At 39.6% G+C, this 18705-nt stretch overlaps 2 protein-coding genes across 4 annotated transcripts; one reads left to right on the top strand and one right to left on the bottom strand.

Moving 5' to 3' along the window:
• Positions 1-6330: 6330 nt before the first annotated feature.
• Positions 6331-9243, bottom strand: barx1 (BARX homeobox 1). Its single transcript, XM_084705668.1, has 4 exons — positions 8812-9243; positions 7161-7452; positions 6907-6991; positions 6331-6786 (listed from the first exon to the last, which is right to left on the bottom strand). Exons 1-4 carry the CDS (start codon positions 9011-9013, stop codon positions 6619-6621), a joined length of 747 nt encoding a protein of 248 aa, XP_084561794.1. The 5' UTR covers positions 9014-9243; the 3' UTR covers positions 6331-6618.
• Positions 9244-10249: 1006 nt separating this feature from the next.
• ptpdc1a (protein tyrosine phosphatase domain containing 1a) lies at positions 10250-18686 on the top strand. 3 transcript variants are annotated; one of them, XM_084704336.1, is made up of 11 exons: positions 10250-10444; positions 13073-13168; positions 13752-14056; positions 14210-14381; positions 14724-14804; positions 15001-15119; positions 15495-15632; positions 15735-16906; positions 16996-17172; positions 17254-17364; positions 17465-18686. In XM_084704336.1, the coding sequence occupies exons 3-11, from the start codon at positions 13852-13854 to the stop codon at positions 17597-17599; spliced, it is 2310 nt and encodes a 769-aa protein (XP_084560462.1). In that variant the 5' UTR covers positions 10250-10444; positions 13073-13168; positions 13752-13851; the 3' UTR covers positions 17600-18686. The 3 variants fall into 3 exon arrangements, with proteins under 3 accessions (XP_084560462.1, XP_084560463.1, XP_084560464.1); XM_084704337.1 differs by lacking the exon at positions 13752-14056; XM_084704338.1 differs by lacking the exons at positions 10250-10444; positions 13752-14056 and adding an exon at positions 12741-12894.
• Positions 18687-18705: the final 19 nt, after the last annotated feature.

Here is an 18705-nt window from a genome sequence, read left to right as displayed (position 1 = left end):
GAACTTGTTACCAAAGATACAGAAAAGCAGACACAGAAAAGGCATATCCTTTGCTCCCTTGTCATGTCTTACTTCTTAAAAGCCGTAGAAAGTGGGATTGACTTTCAAGCTGGATTTTGAAAGGAAAGGGTTTTTGTGCAGTAATTGCTATATAATGAGGGTTTCAGTGACCTCCTGCCACATCTTGGCCATGTTTTTTTATTTACTCGTCTGGTAAAAGCCAATGGCTCAGTTAAAGAGATGGAAAAAATATGTCTTTCCAGCTCCTGCAGGAATTTGATTTCTCCCAACAGCTGTCTTGCTTTATACAAGCATGAAGTCAGGGAATCGCCCATCTCAAATCAATCACACTGGTTGACGTTTCCTTCAAACTGTGTTCACAAGGCTAACAGGGGGGTGGAGGGCTAAAAGGGAACATCACATTGGCAAACTATCAGACAGAGTGATGTGTTCTTGTTTATGTGCTCTAATGCCTTTTCCCATTAGTAGCATGACTTTGAGCAGTCATTTCATGGCTAGGAAATCACCTGACACCTGCAGGAGAGGAAATAACATTTTTCAATGAAGTCCATTAACCAGGAAAATGAGGGGCTGCTAGATTAATGATTTTTCATTCATGATAATTTTTTATTTAATATTTTTCTTGAACTTATAATATTCAGTCATTTTAATGTTTTATTATTATCAGTAATATTACTTGTAATTGTTATAACACTGAAATAATGCATGCATATATATATATATATATGCATATATTGTGTTAAAGAACATGAGCAATTATCATTTATTGTAATCATATCAAGAAAACTATGTATTTTGGTCTTCATAAGAAAAGGATATGGGTATATTTTGTTATGTGTATATTTTCGTTGAGCCTCACAGTCTCCTACAGTAGGTGGATATGAAAGGTACAATGTGCATTTGGGTCATTACAAATTATAAAGTGAAATTCTGACGTCTGGGGACACATACAAATGGTGTTTATTTTAAACTGCAGCCTTGGGTGAGTGCCCACTCACTGGTATGGGTTTACGTGAACAGAGAAACAGTCAGGACCTTATTCTACAACACTTGAAAACTCAAACATTTTCCTCAATAAGTCCTGTCCAGTTCACTGCCTCATAGAAGTGGTAAAAGTTCAACACCATTATGAATGGGACTTTCATTAAAGTGGATATTATGTGTAAAGCTATAAGATCAGCAGGACTGTGTACGTGTGTAAGTGTACCTGTCAATAGCAAGCAAGGTGGATGTATCTGTCAGAAAACATACAGGGAATTTGTAGTCTGGACTCAACAATCATTTGGAAATGGATTTGAATCAAAACCTCAGTAAAAATAACGATAATGGCTGTATGCCTTTTCTCTCCTGTGTTGGCCAATACAAACTGGATTTAGGAAATGTTTGTAGCCCTTGTCAACACTCTGCATGCATTCCCATCACTATAATACAGAGTAATGATAACATACCTTCCTTAATCTCAACATCATTCAGTTGGAATTACTGCTTGGAATTTCATTTACAACAGTTTGACAAAAACGGCATGTTGTCAGGGGACCTCCAAAGAAAACAACAGGAGAAATGGCAGTGCTAATATGGAACTGGGCCTGGTCAGAGTTGGGCTTCAATCTGTTTGGGATCATACACTGCAGTTATGGCACATTTGTTTCATTAATCAGGGAAGCTTTAATCTGAGTGAAATCCTCCTGTGTAGCTGGGTGGACGCTCAGTCACAGGCCCCCTGCCTGGGCTCTGTTTAAGCAGCCACCTTTTGACTCCATAAACACCCACCTCTAAAATTGGGGTCAACCCCTCTTGCTTGCACCAAATGCAATCATGCCACAACAAAGAGTAGTCCCTTTAGTGATTAAACTACAATGAGCATGGATGTTCCAAATCTGCAGATTTCTGAAGGCCAACTGTTCATCTGATTGTAACTTATGTGGGAAGTCAATGCTGTCACTCAGAATGGTCTAAAGCCATGAGAGAATATGTGCTTACGCATAATGCATATATTACCAATAATTTACTAGAAAGCGTGGACTTACACATTATATGAGATCTGTTGATATACAAGAGTTCAGGCAGGGAACTCTGGGAGCGCATTTTCAAATAATACTTCAGTACAGCTGTGTTCAGGCTCATAGGGCCTTACCCCATGGTGACAATAAAGAGCAGCACACACTCACACAGGGACGTGCAGAGAAATTTGGAGGGGCTATTGCTCTAACATGAACCCCCCCCCCCCCCCGCCACAGTCACTTTCTTTCTCATCCAAGCTCAAAAAGGCGATCAACATTATCTCCATGACTTCAAAAAGTCACGTGAAAGTGGAAGGGTTTTCCCTCTCCTTCACTCGCTGTGCACCGGCGTGAGAATACAAACAATGTCATGTGACTGGGGGCAGAGGGCAACTCTGACATTATGGTAAAATAAATTAACACAGAACTGGATGATATCGCAATTTAATTTAATTTTACTTTACTTTACTAAGTTAATTTAGGCTCTTTCTCCAGAGGGGCAGATCAGCCAATCAGGACAACGGGCTGTTACCCAGGCAACAATAGCCTGTACCTGTGCACCTCCCTGCACTCACACACAGTTCCATATGTTGCTATGTACTTGTATATTGTGTTAATTGCTGCCACCCTCCACTATTTCCTGCTCCTCCACACTTAGTCTATATTGTTCCTGTCCATCGGGGGAATTTATACCATGTGCTCTCTGCCTTGTTATTGTATGCACGTATGCATCACTAGCTGCTCCAAGGCAGTTCCACCTTAGTTTGAACCACTCCAACAAAGTCAAACCTATTTCCATTCCCAAAATTGTTTTTATGAATACGAGTGTCCTGACTCAAATGTGGTAGAGCTTTGTGATGCTTTCCGTCCTTTCCAGGAGGACCTTTACCATTCTTCAGTCTGATATCTGGTTTGACCTGTCATTAATCTGCATATGATTAGGCCGTGACATGATTTTGACATGCCGGTGAACATTAAGGACTGATTATCCATTTGCTAGAGATGGAGGAAGTTGAGGGAACTACAGATGTCCATGTCAGACAGAGCACTTCAGGGTGAAATTGAGAACTGTTACATCGGGACCACCAAGCTATTAGGAGGTGCTCTTTGAAAAATTTATATTTTGGATGATTAGCAGGAATTTCAAACATCCAATTTGAGATGATTGAGTATATTTTTAAGTTCTAGTGAATATAAATACAAGGATTTTAAATTGTTTAAATGAGGGGGGGTTCCATTGATGCACTAAGCAGAGAAGTAATAATTATGTTCATGTGTCTGTTAGATTTAACATGTATAGCACTGTATGACTACATATTGTGTGTTTACCACCCATGACATTTGATTAACAGGATTGACACTTTTGACAAATGTTTTTTTTCAGCTCTAAATGGTCAAGACAAGGCCATGTCTCCAAATAGGCCATGTATAAAATGTATTTCAACTCCTGTATATTGTTTTTGAAGCAGAAATAACTGAGCTGATCACAGTGTTAAATTGTGTTCATAAACATAGGCCATGGCAACGATAAGTAGCCTATATTAGTATTGAAATTAAGGTGACAGTTAATCTGGGTGCGGGGTATTATGCTATTTTATTTGGGAATTTAAGATTATTGTCGATAATCTTAAATGCCTAGTGGTTTAACGTGCGCTATAAAAAGTATCAATGAAGTCTTTCACAAATTAGAAACATGTATGCGAACTGAAAGCATCTGATGTAGAACAGTTAGAACAATATCCTACGTGTGATGTGCCTGGGTTAGGCTTAAATAAGGTTGAATGATGCTGATTTCCTCCACTCATCATCTGAGCTGTGAAACTATAAAACTACTTCGACTACGACGAAACTACAACTAGCCTTCTTAAATTTTGAAAGAGCCAAAGCTGAGCCTTTATGGCTCAAGAACCGAAAACGGATCAATAACCAAAAAATCTATAGTTTAACACACACTTTTGTGCGTAAATTACTGGGCGGTTAATTGCGTTGATAGGGCAATGTAGGCATACGAGACGCGCAATAATGGCCTTGTTAACTGACACCTGCTTGCGCATCTATTTCGTTCTCGGAAATATATCAATATACATTGAGTGTACATATGTATGTTTAGTCATTTTAAAATAGTATTTATGTTGACAGATATTTGATGTGGGAAATAGGTCTATGTCAACTATTATTGCACTTTGCGACTAAAAGGCGGTGGACAAAATGTGCATAGAAATTCCGTTTGCATGTAGTCTCATAAAATTCGGTCTATACTATTTAATGAAGCATCTTAATAGACTACCAAGCCTAAACATGGACAAAATAGGCTAACATAAAGTCTTAAGATGTTACATTAAGGCTTAAGGCTAGAAGACACGTGCTATGTAAAACTCACTGTTACACTCACATCAAGATTTTAAGATCCTCATGAATTACATTATTATTAGGCCATGAGGCTTGACGTTGGGTTTCGGAGAGATAGTTTTCAGATTAATCTGTGTCCCTTTGGGATCGAACAAAAATCAGACCACAGCCAACGCTGTTCCAACTCAGGCTACAATCGTTATAGAATATTTAAAGGCTGTATACCTATTTGTCATGCTCCCATTTTGTCGAAGGGCACATATGCATCAAAGCACAACATGCTTGTTAACACTGAGAAATCTTGATATATTGTTCTTTCAGCATGGACCCGGCGTCTTGCCATTGAAAATAATGCTTTCAGGGCTGGAACCGCAAATGCACACCAGTTTAGGGAGGCGTCGAAAACGACCATGGTCATCAAAGCCACATGATGGATTTTTAGCTTATTAGGTTATGTAATTATTTGAAGCAAATAGATGTTAAAGTTTTGGGTGGTTTCCAAACTCTTTGGGTTCACGTTTATATAAGTTATTCTGAACTTGGCCTAGCTCTGTGGACAAGGCTTTTTGGTCCACACACTGTCCTAACAGTAGGCCTACGTTTATCCCTCTCAGTCACAACGCATGACACCATATGGCCTATAACTGTCTATAAGACAATAAAAAAGACCACATTTTGTTTTCTTTGACTTAATTAAAAGCACACAATCCTTCCACGTAGGCACGATGATGGTCCATATGTTTTGACATATATTCATGTTTTGTTTAGAACAAAAATGTGTTAATGTAACTTAATTAACCTAAAGCAATTGTGTTTTTATAAGTGTCTAAATAAAACGATGCTCAACATATTGAGAATAAATACAATACTGGCATGACCTACAGTGACTTCTAACTTCTATTAAACCATCCAGCCACAACTAGAACACACCAAAATGTATGGGAAAGGATTATCTTCCTCCATGAGCGTTAATTCTGTTATTCCTCACAGAATATCGTTTCTGCTGTGCCTGACCATACTATTTAAGCATTCTGTCTGGTAACTTCTGTATATTTTTATATGATCCCCTTATAAAGGAATTACAAACATGTTATTTTTAAGAAGCGAATCCGGCTACATTGGGCCTATGCGAATGACTTGTGCCCTCTCTTCATTTGAAGTCTTATTCAAATAACAATATTATATTTGCAGGACATTATCGCGCTGTTTAAACTGAACATGAAGTTACGGTATAGATGTTAATTTGTATGAGGCTATTGTATAGGAGTATATATATATAAAGTATAGGACAGTGATCCAAGGCATTCGTCACTCATTCAGTATATCCCCACAAATGCCATAATTATTACACAGGCATGACTCATAGTTTAAATTCTGTGATGAGAAAGATTTTTGTAAATATTTATGCAAAGCTTTGAAAATACTGTGTTACCACATATTTACAGAACACTGTAAACATACCATTACAACATTCTAAGATAAAGTAAGCTCTCCCACAACCAACCAAAATTATTCGTCCAATGAGACATCCTTTGATGTGGCTAAAAGCAACTTCTATATTTCAAGAGTAATCAAGAGCTTATTTAGGTAGCTAGCTATAAACTGTACATGATTCAGTAAAGTCTATAATCACATAAAACTTGGCATGAGGGTTGCACGTTTACTAGCCAATAGCACCGGAAATCAGCACCTCGATGGCCTCCAATCAAGCATTAAAGTAATAAATAAGGCTATATTTAGACAACGGAGACTAATGTTTTTTTTTTTTTTTTTTGTAAATGCAGGCTGCCATTACAGTAGAAAGGAAATACCTGTGGGCTTTATTTATTTACAAATGAGCTGGTGAGAAAATTGTGACATAAACTCAAAATTGGGCTTAGACTAAAACGTTTTTCTTCGACGAAAATAAATTTAGGCTACAATAAACTGTTAGTGAAAAAATATTTAATAACTCCTCGATGTATTTGATAACATATAGCCCAACAAAGCAAACATACAGAGTCCATCAAATTCAATGTAATGAAAGATGAGTTGACCTACTGATCATTGTTTCTGTTCCTTCCTGTAGCCTACAACTCGACAGCGTTGGAGTCGTGACGCATTTGATGAACATGATAGCTATTCGGAAGACCAAGGCCAATAGGAGTTCACAATGTCAAAATGTCGAACTTCAGTCCATGGACGACAATTATGCATCCGAGAGTTTATGCCTAAAATAGTCGGACAGACAACATCTCAAAGAGCCACATTACTCCTCTTGATTATTGTCTGAATGTGAAGAAGTAGAACCGTCGGATTGTCGGTCAAGGTCGCGAGACCTTTCTTGTTCAGAGAGCTGATCACTTGAAGGAATGGAGTTCTTTTTAGGACGGCCTTTAGGTTTGGTTGGTGATTCCAATCCTCCTCCTTGTAACACCTGTATAGCATTGGCATTATTTAATCTATAAATCTAGCAAAATTGTATTTTTTATATCATTAATGTACAGTTTTAGGTCTGCCAACAAGATGTGCCATTGCAGGCTGCGTCAAGACTTACTATTTTTTTCCACTTCATTCTTCTGTTCTGGTACCACGTTTTTACTTGCAGTTGACTTAGGCCCAACGACTCAGCAAGGTCTATTCTGTGACACACACAACATTTTATTTGAATTTATTATTTATATGTCTGTCATGTTCCAATGTTTATACTTTGAGAACATCAACGAGGCCTATTTGATTTTTTTTTAAACATGGATTAGTCAACATAATAACTGCAGACTCAATCTATGGCCCATGGACAATTATATATACCTGTCTGGTGTAGAGAGATACTTCTGCTTTTCAAATCTCTTCTCCAAGCCCATTAACTGCAACTCAGTAAAGACTGTTCGACTCCTCCTGCCCTTTTTAGTCTTGCTGCCACTGTCTGCGCAATGCTCCAATTTATTGCGGAGGTGAAGATCTAGCGGCAGGTGATGAGACGCCGAGCCGACTTGCAGACCTGGAGCACCGGATAATAGGGAAGATCCTAAAGGCGCCCCCAGTGAGCATGAAAGTGGCGACATAGGGAACTTCAGGATGCCCGTCTGGTCGGCCTTCAAAACTGCAGGTATAGAGAATATTGCATGGAGGGTATCAATATTTTTGATAGGACAAACGATACACTCGATTGAAATTGCCCTGCGCTGATATTTGAATATAGCCTATGACTTCAACAAGAATTGGGCACAATAACGACTGAATTAGCAATGGCCTAAACACAAAGGTATTAGGCTTTATGATAGGCTTAATACATTATTATTACAAGTCATATGATCAATAATAAGTCAATAATTTACATTTAGCCTATTTATTTTGCAGACAGAAATGCACATAGAGGGATAATCAATTAATATAAGTTAAAAGTGTTCAATTTAACAGTGGACCTATGACAATTAGGAACAAGGCATAGTGCAACAAAAACATCCTTTCAAGTACAACATCACACAATTTCAATAATAATAATATAATTCTATACAATATGGATGATGCAAACAATATATATTAGGTCCATATCGTTGTATGCGTAATATGCGTAATATGATAACATGAACTTAATACAGGCCTCGACTAGCCAAAAGGGTCAAATATAGGCGAAATAGTGATGGTGAAACTACAGCCACGAAATAACATTTTAAGGGGAGTCACTTGGAAATCTCTTCACATCTGGCCTATCAGTTGTGATAGCGTAATGCTGAAAGACATTTAGGCCTAACTGGATGCGGCCAACATCCATTGTATTATATTGATACACAAGAAAACGTTGTGGCATGATAATAATTGTGTTTCACCTTTTTCTCTGAAATATACGTTTTTGTTGAACAGGCTATCAAGACGTAACGTAGAAATGCACACGTTGGCAAGGTCGGAAGCGCGTAAAAGAAAAATCTAGCCAAACAAGAAAGACGTAGTCTGATTTCACAAACCAAATAGGGTATTCTAATCCTTTTTGATGACCATCTACTTAGTTTCACACATAATTAATGGTACTTTAAGCAGTTTAACAATGTTTCAAATAATTGTACCTACATACTAATCGACATAATATCCTATTTCGGTTTCAGACAATCATTATTTGGAGAAATATCCTAGGTTCCTATTCGTGTCTAATATTTATAGCTTATAGCCTACCTTTTCAGTTCATTTGGAAACACATACTAGGCTAGGCTACAAAAGTTAGATTACAAAACATTATTCCAATTTGAAAGATGCAGTACAAAATGTTAACGCACCAAGACAGTCCTAAATCTTTTGAGATAAATATTGGATGCCCTTTCTGCAGACTAGAAACATAAAGCAAGGTAGTAAGTGTGATAATTAACATGTGACCGGAACATATCTAATAGTATAAATTGAGTTTGGCTGAATGCAGTTTCGGCCTATTGTTAAATCCGAAAGTTATATCAAAATGACCTAAACTTACCCAAATGGCTGTGGAACGGACGAGTCGATAACAGAGCATGTACTCCAAATTTGAGTAGCTCACCGGCCGGGGCAGATACCTTGTGATCCGGATGATCAGTCAGAATCTCCTCTATCATGAAACTTCTGTAGCGATGTGATCTATGGTCAGGATGTGCCTCCGGGGGATAGTAATGTGCTCCCATGTCCAAGTGATGCTGCATTGTATTTCAACTTCAGTGCAAAACAGGTTCAACGATTCTTATAGTCCGTTGTTGTGAAAAGCCCCCTGATGCGTTCACATCTGAAGGTTCTTTAATATTTTCAAATTGACTGGGTCTGCGTTATATCTGGGCTGAAGGGAAGCATGGTCAGGGTTGGTCAAATGAACTCATATTTAGTCTGAACGATGTCCTCTTCGTCTCGAGGTGTTCCAATGGCGTTTGATCAGGTACCAAACCTCCAAAAGTTTTCAGCAAGTAGACTACATGCGTATGCAGTGTAAAGAAACAGCCCAAATCAGTCCGTAAAGCGTCACCGTGCTTCTGAATTGAAGAATGAGATCATGTCTTTTATGAGTCTCGTCAGCCTATGCCCCTCCTTTTTCCGAGGCTAGCTACACGGCTCTCTCCCAGACAAAGTCAGATGCAAAACGTCTTATTTCTGCATGAATTTGTTTGTCTGAATACTTAATGACCTAAATTAGCCTAGATTATACCTGCTATTACTTAAAGAGCTCTGAAAAAAACACACAAAGAAAATCTGTGTTTTAATAGGCTAGTCTGGGCAAAATGTGTCAGAATAGGCTACGACGTTTTGTGATAAACTTAAGGGACTGTAGGTAAAACACCTGTAGCTAAACACACTTTTGATTGGAAATATGCCATTTTATTTCAAAACAGTAGGCCTACTCTATAGGCTAACTTATAAAGTAACAAGTTCATAAAAAGGTTACAAGTAGCCTATTAAAGACTAGGCTAAGACTACTCTTCTTCACAACCACTAGAATGCACTATTAGACCGCTCTTCGATATCTGCCGAGCCGACGTGCCCATGCAGTGTGCATGGCGAGGTAAAGGTGATGGAGCTACGAGAAGTGACTTTAGCGTTATTTTGGCATGAAAAACAGGTCTTTGTTTCATTCCATTAAAACATTGTTAGAATGTGAATGCAAGCCCAAGGGATAGGCTACGGCAAGTGGATCTATTTCCCATTAATAGGTTATAAAATGAACAGCCTAAGGTACTATGTGGTGTTGATATTTGCTGACATGTGAATAACCCAGTCGCTGCAGGAGCAGGACTACTAAATACAGAAACCTTATTTGTTGTGTCTCCTACTAACAGTTCAGGATGGATTGCGATGAATATAAATTCTTATTTCGCGCTGAAGGATGCTGACCAAACTGGGCGTAGCCACATCCATCGGGATCAGCCAATAAAAACGATGCATTTCATTTGACAACATGTCAGGTTGCTGGCTTAGTTTGCTAGCAACTATGGAATAGCTAAGAATACATTTTTTTAATTACAATTGTGATTAACACGTGTTGTATAAAACATGGCATTGTTGCAAATACAATGTCGCTAGATAAATCACCGCTGTCCAAAACGTCCCAGCGAAGGCAGTACAATCAGAAGAAGAGAAGAATAAAGGTACTGTACAGCTAAGCTATTGCACTAGCTACAGTCAGTATCTAACGCGGTACAGGAAACTGAATGCTAGCTAGACCGCTAGCCTGTAGCTGCCTCACAGAAGAGACATCATGCCAAATCTAGCAAGAAAACATCGGCATTTCTCTAGCTTTGTATGCCTTTATCATGCCTCTTTAGCTTTATAAACTGTTGACGCAACAAATTGGACAGCAATTCAAAGAACATATTATCACGAAATATAATTAAGACGTAGTATCTTAGTTACATAGATCGCTACATCTTCAATGTAGACATTGGGTTTAGTCTACAGCCACTTGTTGTAGCCTAGCTAGTCTAATACTATCTCGTGAGCGACATGGATGTTAGTTAGTTGCCATGGGTAGTCAGCTAAACTACATGATGAGTCACGGAAGTTTTTGTTGATTGTGAGTCGACACAATGGTGAGCTGTGCTGAATGGGCACCATATCATAAGAAGAGCCATAAAGCCAGTGTTGGCGTTAGCGGGCATTTCTTGCACAAGCTAATGAAGGTGCCTAGGATTAGGAAAACTATGTGCTCATTGTGCTGCATGCATGCTTGGATGCAGCTCTTGCTCTGACACAGCATCTAGCCAGGCTGGAAGACATAGCCTGTAAACTTTGGAGGGATGATTTAGATTTAAAATTGTCTGGCTTTTAAAAGATGCAATGGCCATAACATGTATTTTGCTGTGTAAATAATTATGTTAAACTAACTAAATCTTAGCATAACTTAAATCTAGTAAACCCAACTAGCACACGTGTTAGCCTCTGTTGCTTTGTTTTGAATAATAGATGAAGGGGTCAGCTCCAGTTCTTCAATTATTTCAAGGCATGATGTATGCCTACTCACAGATGAATGTATCATAGTGTAGTGCAAGTTGCAACACATTTTGTCATTCGCATTTGAATGCACAATAAAACATTTTCACTGCTGATACTGATTCTATACTGAAATTGAAGTATTCAAATGACTAAATAACTCTAAGACTTGCAAACTGTTAGACATCTTTAATGTAGGCCTATTCAGTAGAGCTCCGTTTTTATTTTATAGGTGGTAGTTTTGGTTGACCAGGGCTGTAAACTAAGATTGTTAGCCTAATTGTTCTTATATCAAAAGTAACCTAACTGATATTCTGCTCATGAATAGTGTAAATATAGTCGTATTGAGATTGTATGTTAATCCCCGGGCATAGAGTTATAAAATAGAGGCATAACAAAAGAGCATTGTGCAAAAAGCACTTATGGGGCATGTTTATTAAGCCCGGTGGTGATAGCACTCACCTCCCACGCTTTATTTGACTCATTGGCAACTTCTCACCAGAAAATCTCTTCACAATATCCTTCACAAAGTCTCTCACATGCACATTTAACTTCACAATGTACAGTAACAACATATTGGGCAAACAGAGCATGTGTAAAGCATGCTTTTGGATGGTGATGTGGTAGTCCATGAGTAAGACTTTATTGTGGAAGAAGAAAATAATGGCTTCATTATTATCAAGGACAATTTGGTGTCGAATTTCCACTTGGAAAGACTGACAGTATTTTAAACAGATTGAATGTTCTGAAGTGGTGTTCAACCACTGTCCATCTCAATGAACTGAAGTATCAGTTATCCGTATTAGTGTATGTTACAATGTAAATGAGGTCTGAAAACTCTGCTCTACACCCTTAGCGTTCTAGCTTTACAGCATGAATTAACCATTTGCTATCCAATGCTTGTTTCAATAATAATAAGTAGGCTAAACCTCAACCAGCTCTTGACATGTGAAACTTTGATTCAAGGCTTTAGCATAGCTGTCAGGTTGATGTAGATTGTATGTGGGCGTAAAGTAAAAATGCATTGGCATGTTTGACTAGAATAGGCCACGGCTACATCATGCACCTGCTTCCCACTCATCTAAATTGTTGCCTATAATCTTAGTCCATGAATCTCAGCCTGTGCTTTTTTTCCCAAGGAACTATCCTCAGCAGCAAAGTTACATTTGCAGCATTTTACTTGTGTAGCAACAACTGTCAGTACAAACAACAGGTGTATGGTAACATCTGTCCATTGATATAAAGAGATTGCTGTTATCCTAGACAGTAAACATATGTCACATAGTTTCCAGCTGATGGCCTATTTTGGATATCTATGTAAAGGCAAAAAGTGTATGTAAAAATAGAGGATGGATAGTGTGGAGACATTAACACTTGATTAGCGTAGCGTCTTCTTAACTTAAGAAATTAGAATTGAACTTAGAATTGTCTATTGGTGAACATAAGTGGGAACTTATGTATGGCTTCACCAGTAAACTGGTGTGTGGTTTTGTAACACAGCACTTCAACCTCACATCCACTCCTCGCTCCCACCGCCCTGCCATGCCCCACCCTCCTCCAGTCCCAGAGGTGCATTGGGACAGGCTGTGACACATGAGCCTATGACATGGTACCTCACTTAACACATTTCTCTTTCCCCTGGGTCTTCCTGCCAAGCAACAGCCTTCATGATCCTTACAACTCATTTGTGTGCATCCTTCATTGTTTGCTGTTATCACCAGTAAGCTCCTTCTTGCTTCAATTTCTTTGTTGGCTTCTTTTGACACCATGTTTATTCACACTTTCAGAGCCTGCCATGGCAGCTGGAGTCAGCCTGCTGAGTGACCTGCCTTACTCTTCCAGTGGAGCCTACAGTGGAGAGCTCAACATTGAAATGGAACCAGGTAACACAACTTTGATTCTAAACTATCTGTCTATCCATATTATTGATGTGTTATAATGCTATATTACACTTGATGCCTTGTTAAATATAAACAAAAGCTAGACTGAGCAATTAAAGATAAGATATTAGCTCAAATAGACCAGCCTTATTTAGGTTATGCCGTGTTTCAGTGAGCTAGACTACACAATTATTATTCATTTTCACCGAAAAAACTAGTTGTTATGCCTCTGAACTCTTGAAGTTTTTAGATATCTGTCTGAACTGCATGTCATTGTGCTCTTTGAGTTACATAAAGCACTTGATCTAATTGTTGATCAGATGGAATACTGAGGAAAAAAGGCTTAGGTCTAATTAGATGCCCATTTTGTGTTTAGTCAGAGTGTTATATAACTACATGCCCTTTAGAGAAATGGATCTCAGTGTTATATCCCCTCATAATGAGCCCATCAGGGTGTGTATGCACGACAAGGTCCCACACAGCCACCCACTGATGACTTAGAAGTTGGTTGTCATGGAGACACTTCAAAAGCAACTGCTGGACCGATGGACTGTATTCGCCTCTTGTGCTTCTTTTGTGGCAATAGGCTATTGTCTCTGATGATTCACTGCTGAAAGAGTGCTCTTGGAACTAGTAGATAGATTCGGCGCTGTCACAGTCAGAGGTAGGACTGGAGCTCAAGAGAAATGCAGCAACCGGGCAGAGGCTCTTCAACTGGAGTTGTGTTGAGCAGCATCAGGAAGAGCCGGAGACACTCTGCGTCAGATGTCCTGCTGAAGGTCCTGCAGCGCAGACGGAGCTCGGCGGTGGAGATCCTGTCCTCGTCCTCTCAGAGGGTGATGGTGGCCGTCAGCATAGCCGGGGCTCGCACAGACCCCAAGGGCAGGAGACGTAATGATGACATGACATGGAGCTAATTTTCTGTCCTTTTAATCTATTTAGATTAAAAGGACGTGAAGGTGGACAGGTCCTATAGGAATATTGGAAAAATGTGTTGCGGTTGTTTGTGGTAACATGCGCTATGCTTTTGTTTTTGTTCTTCAGTCAGCACAAGGGTGCCCACAGCCAAGTACACCAAGGTGGGAGAAACCCTGAGACACGTTATCCCTGGTCATATGCAGTGCTCAATGGCATGTGGAGGGAAAGCCTGTAAATATGAGAACCCCTCTCGCTGGAGCGATGAGGAGCAAGCCATTAAGGGCTTGTACTCATCCTGGTAAGATGCACTCTTCATATCCTGTATAGATGTTATTCTCTGTTTGGCATGTGTTTGTTTTATGTGATTGTTTTACATTGCTGTGCTTACTATACTGCACTTGTATAGCAGCCCGGGTGTCGGGGCTCATATGTACACTGAAGCCCTGATCAATAAGTAAACAGAAAAAAGTCAATACCTGCCTGACAAAAACCTAATTAGTAAAATAATGTGTCTCTAATTAAATCTAAGCTACTTTGTTTATCATGTTACCACTGTCTTTTGTTATAACAAGGACTTGAAACATTCCTATGTTATGCTTCCAAATGCACATCTTTAACCATGTTGTTTCTTTCACTTCAGGATTACTGACAACTTGCTTGCAATGGCAAGGCCTTCCTCTGAAATAATAGAAAAATACAGCATCATTGAACAGTTCCAAAGGTATTTTCACCCATCTTGTTATATCTAATATCTAAATAACTGTTCTCTGTGAAAACTCAGATATAAACCCAGTTAATATATATATATATATATATATATATATATATATTACAGTGTGCTGAGTATTTTGGCCCCTGGATTGTTCTGGATTTAGCCAGTGACTATCATGCTGACATTGACATTTATCTGTGCTCAGGTGTAGCTTGAGGACGGTAATTAACCTCCAGCGCCCAGGAGAGCACGCCAGCTGTGGTAACCCCTTAGAGCAGGAGAGCGGCTTCACCTACAGACCTGAGACCTTTATGGAGGCTGGCAGTGAGTAGCTCTCTCGCTTTCATTCAGTTTATTTTTCTCTCTTTCTTTCTCTCACCGATACAGTTTCAAACATTTTATTTTTTATTATTTCTCAAGGTTCACACTGAGTACTTCTTTTATTTGACACACCTAGGAATTATGCATGTGCTTGTTAGTCCTTTGTGGCATCCTTGATATGCATCCTTTGCTTGACAAGCTCTTTTGAGACCTGGTGAATGACCTAACTATACCTACTTTAACGAGGCTTCTTGTCACTCTTGAAGGTTAAATATATTTTCCTTGGATGGATTACTATTCATAATCCCTCTTCAATCAATTCATCATAAATTCCTGGACCATTATGAAACACTTATGGGTAATCTTTGTAATTTACAGTTTATTTTTACAACTTTGGATGGAAGGACTATGGAGTGGCATCTCTCACTACAATCCTAGACATGGTAAAGGTGATGTCCTTTGCCATCCAGGAAGGTAAAATGGCTGTCCACTGTCATGCTGGGCTTGGAAGGACAGGTTTGTAAAATCCAGCGCAATATTGTAATTGTTTTAAATGAGAAATGATAGTCTTTTGATAATGGTTATGTGTAGTGAATGATGGTATGGACCTTGTTGTAGGTGTCCTGCTTGCCTGTTACTTGGTCTTCACGTCCAGAATGAGTGCTGATCAGGCCATCCTATTTGTTCGAGCCAAGAGGCCAAACTCCATTCAGACCCGTGGTCAGCTGCTTTGTGTCAGGGAGTTTGCCCAGTTCCTTGTTCCCCTCAGAAGTGTTTTCTCCTGTGCCGAGCCCAAAGCCAATGCTGTCACTCTATCCCAGTACCTTACTCGCCAGCGCCACCTGCTGCACGGTTATGAGGCACGGCAGATGAAGAACTTGCCAAAGATTGTGCAGTTGGTCTGCAAACTCCTCCTGGACATTGCAGCTAACCGGCAGGTGGTGGAGGAGGAGGTGTTGGAGATCCCAGACCTAACGGCTGAGGTGGAGAAGACGGTGTCCCAGCAGGCCATCCAGCAGCTGGGGAAGGAGATGAGAGGGAAGGGCATCCCAGTGCCTTCACCCCGCCCATGTGGCCCACTTGCCCTCCATGCACTACACCCCGAAGCCCTCCATGATCAACCTCTATTGAGTGACAATGATCTGGACCCGCTGTGGAGGAAGCAGAACATAGGCAGGGCCCTGACACCTCTTCAACCCAGTAAAAGAAGCCTTAGTTACAGCGACTCAGCACTGTACAAACAAGGCCCCAGACGGAACCGGTCTGGGAGCCCTCTGACTATCCAGAAGGCATCAGCCAATCTCACAAACAAGCGCTATCTATCTCAGAATAACCTGCCATCTGTTGACTCATCCATATGTCCTGTGCAGCCCCTTTACAAAATCCCAAACCAGGATCCTCTATATCTATCCACTGGCTCTGTCACTGATGAGCAGAATTGCAAAGTCTCCCAGACCACCACATCCCCCATTCAGCGTAAAAAATGTCTTCGCAAAGGACAGTGCAGTCTGTCCTTGGGTTTCTCAGAGGAAGGCCGAAATGCCAACTGTAATGCTGTACTGTCCGCCTTAAGAGCGGAGGGTAGTGTGGAGGCCAATGGGAAGACCTCTGGTGTGGATTCATCTGTGGTCAGAGCTGATGATGAAGAGGACAGACCGAGGCCAGCAGAAGTGCCTCTCTTCACACTTCAAGCAGAGTTATCCCTGGAAACAAGACGTCTACTGGTGGCCAAAGCTCTAGCAATGGACTTGACTGATGACGACCTCAGTAACAAGGTTGCAATGTGGCAGGTAGGGTAATTGTACCAAAGAAAATCCCAGTCTCTAAAGATTTACTTTGTGTAGTAGGTGTACTGTAATGTCCATTTATCATCTTGCAGACTGAACTTAACAGCAGAGAGGGGGCATGGGAGAGAATGTGCATGGAAAGAGATCCCCTGGTGCTCTCCAGCCTGATGTGGTCTTGGCTTGAACAGCTTAAAGAACCCATTATCACCAGCGAAGATGTCCAGGCCCTCAGCGACAAACACTACAACCCCCTTAATTCGCTTGAAAAGGTAGACAACGCCATGTGCACTATAAATGCATGTTGATTGTCTTGATTTTCGACATTTGACATCACATTTTTGGGTGTCCAGGTCCACAGACTGACCCTGCTGTGTATCCTGGACTGTATGGCCCATCTACTGACAATACCAGAGGACGTTGAAGCTGGTTTTCTTAACCGTACAATTAAAGTGTTTACTAAGGTGGGTTTGACAAAACACATCTTACAAACTAGCATCTGAATATAATTGTGGGAGTCATATCCATTGATAGATGTTGATTTTGCTCTCTTTCTCCAAACAGATGCACACTGCCTCAGTGAATGACCAGGCCTTATATAAGACACTGAAAGAAATTCTGGTGCCAGTCCTGAACGAGCTGCGAGTGAAAGCCAAGGAGGAGATGGAATCTTTAAGCCACTGCACTAAAGTGTCCTGATCTTCCCTAATTGGTTTATTGCCACAGGAGGGACATAGTTAAAAAAGAGATTTTACTGTCTGGATGTTCAGAAAAACTTCTTAAAAGAGTTTGGTTATGACTAGATAATGATGGGCATTATTGTTAATCAACAGATTTCTCCGACATTACTGTGCTGTTTTTATGCTTTATGTTTTAAAAAGTAGTGATTTCTCCATCACGCTGTGTATTTGTCTTTGTTTACCTAAGAACTGCCATAATGTTTACTGTGCCACAATACTTACTTCATAATTGTATTTGTCATGTCTCCTGATCCAATATGTATTGTGGGATGGAATGTTACACTTAATATACTTTTGTTTTTCATAAAGTTTGATTGGAAAGAAAATCTGAAGGAATATGGAATAAGATTGGGGAAAAAATTGTATTCTGAAACTAAGTATACATCTAATTTATTTATTTTTAAAACGTTAATACGTTTTCTGTTTCATTGTGTATGAGTTGTCTTATTTATTGATCTCTTTTCACTTGAAACATGTGACAAATGCAAGGTTTGCATTGTTTTGATAGTCAGTGAATTTGATTTTGCTCGATTAAAATGCAAACATGACACACATGCTACTGTAATGCAAATAAGATGGCCAATTTTATCTGTAAAACAATTCCGACTAAGCTTACTATACACCAAAAAAGGAAAATATCAGATTGAAAAGATGGAACTATGTTTATAACATCAGCCTGCCTCCACTAAAGCATTTTCCTAAATGCTTTCTGCCTCTACTTTAATGGCCTGATAAACTAATATAATGTACTGCTGTCTGTTTAATAATGTGTTAATTATTAGTAACTGTTGTCATAACTGTAGTGTATGAACACTGTAGCCTTGAAGACTCAGTTACCCTATTCTGACCTCATTTTATCTCTGGACAACACAATGTCATGTAGGGCTGTTGACACTGCTAATGTGCAGAAATAACCTAACAGGATCAACTTAAACAAAGAATTCATTCGAGTTCCATGTCCTATGGAACTTTTCAAGAAGAACTATTTTTTCATTGTTACATTATGTAAATAATTTACAGACAAAATAAATGTCCTTGATGTGCTATGTGTGGTTTGACATTTTC

This window comes from Hypomesus nipponensis, chromosome 9 (genome assembly GCF_054491055.1).
Source record: "Hypomesus nipponensis isolate SF chromosome 9, ASM5449105v1, whole genome shotgun sequence".
Lineage (NCBI taxonomy): Eukaryota > Metazoa > Chordata > Actinopteri > Osmeriformes > Osmeridae > Hypomesus > Hypomesus nipponensis.
This window is presented reverse-complemented; position numbering and strand designations above follow the sequence as displayed.

Excerpts from the sequence above, each read along its gene's own strand:
- barx1 (XM_084705668.1), bottom strand. The coding sequence starts at position 9,013 with ATGCAGCATCACTTGGACATGGGAGCACATTACTATCCCCCGGAGGCA. Across the intron at positions 7,453-8,811 it reads TCCGTTCCACAGCCATTTGG|TTTTGAAGGCCGACCAGACG; the intron begins GTAAGTTTAGGT and ends CTATACCTGCAG. Across the intron at positions 6,787-6,906 it reads GAATGAAGTGGAAAAAAATA|GTGTTACAAGGAGGAGGATT; the intron begins GTAAGTCTTGAC and ends AATGCTATACAG.
- ptpdc1a (XM_084704336.1), top strand. The coding sequence starts at position 13,852 with ATGCAGCAACCGGGCAGAGGCTCTTCAACTGGAGTTGTGTTGAGCAGC. Across the intron at positions 14,057-14,209 it reads AGACCCCAAGGGCAGGAGAC|TCAGCACAAGGGTGCCCACA; the intron begins GTAATGATGACA and ends TTTGTTCTTCAG. Across the intron at positions 16,907-16,995 it reads ACAAGGTTGCAATGTGGCAG|ACTGAACTTAACAGCAGAGA; the intron begins GTAGGGTAATTG and ends ATCATCTTGCAG.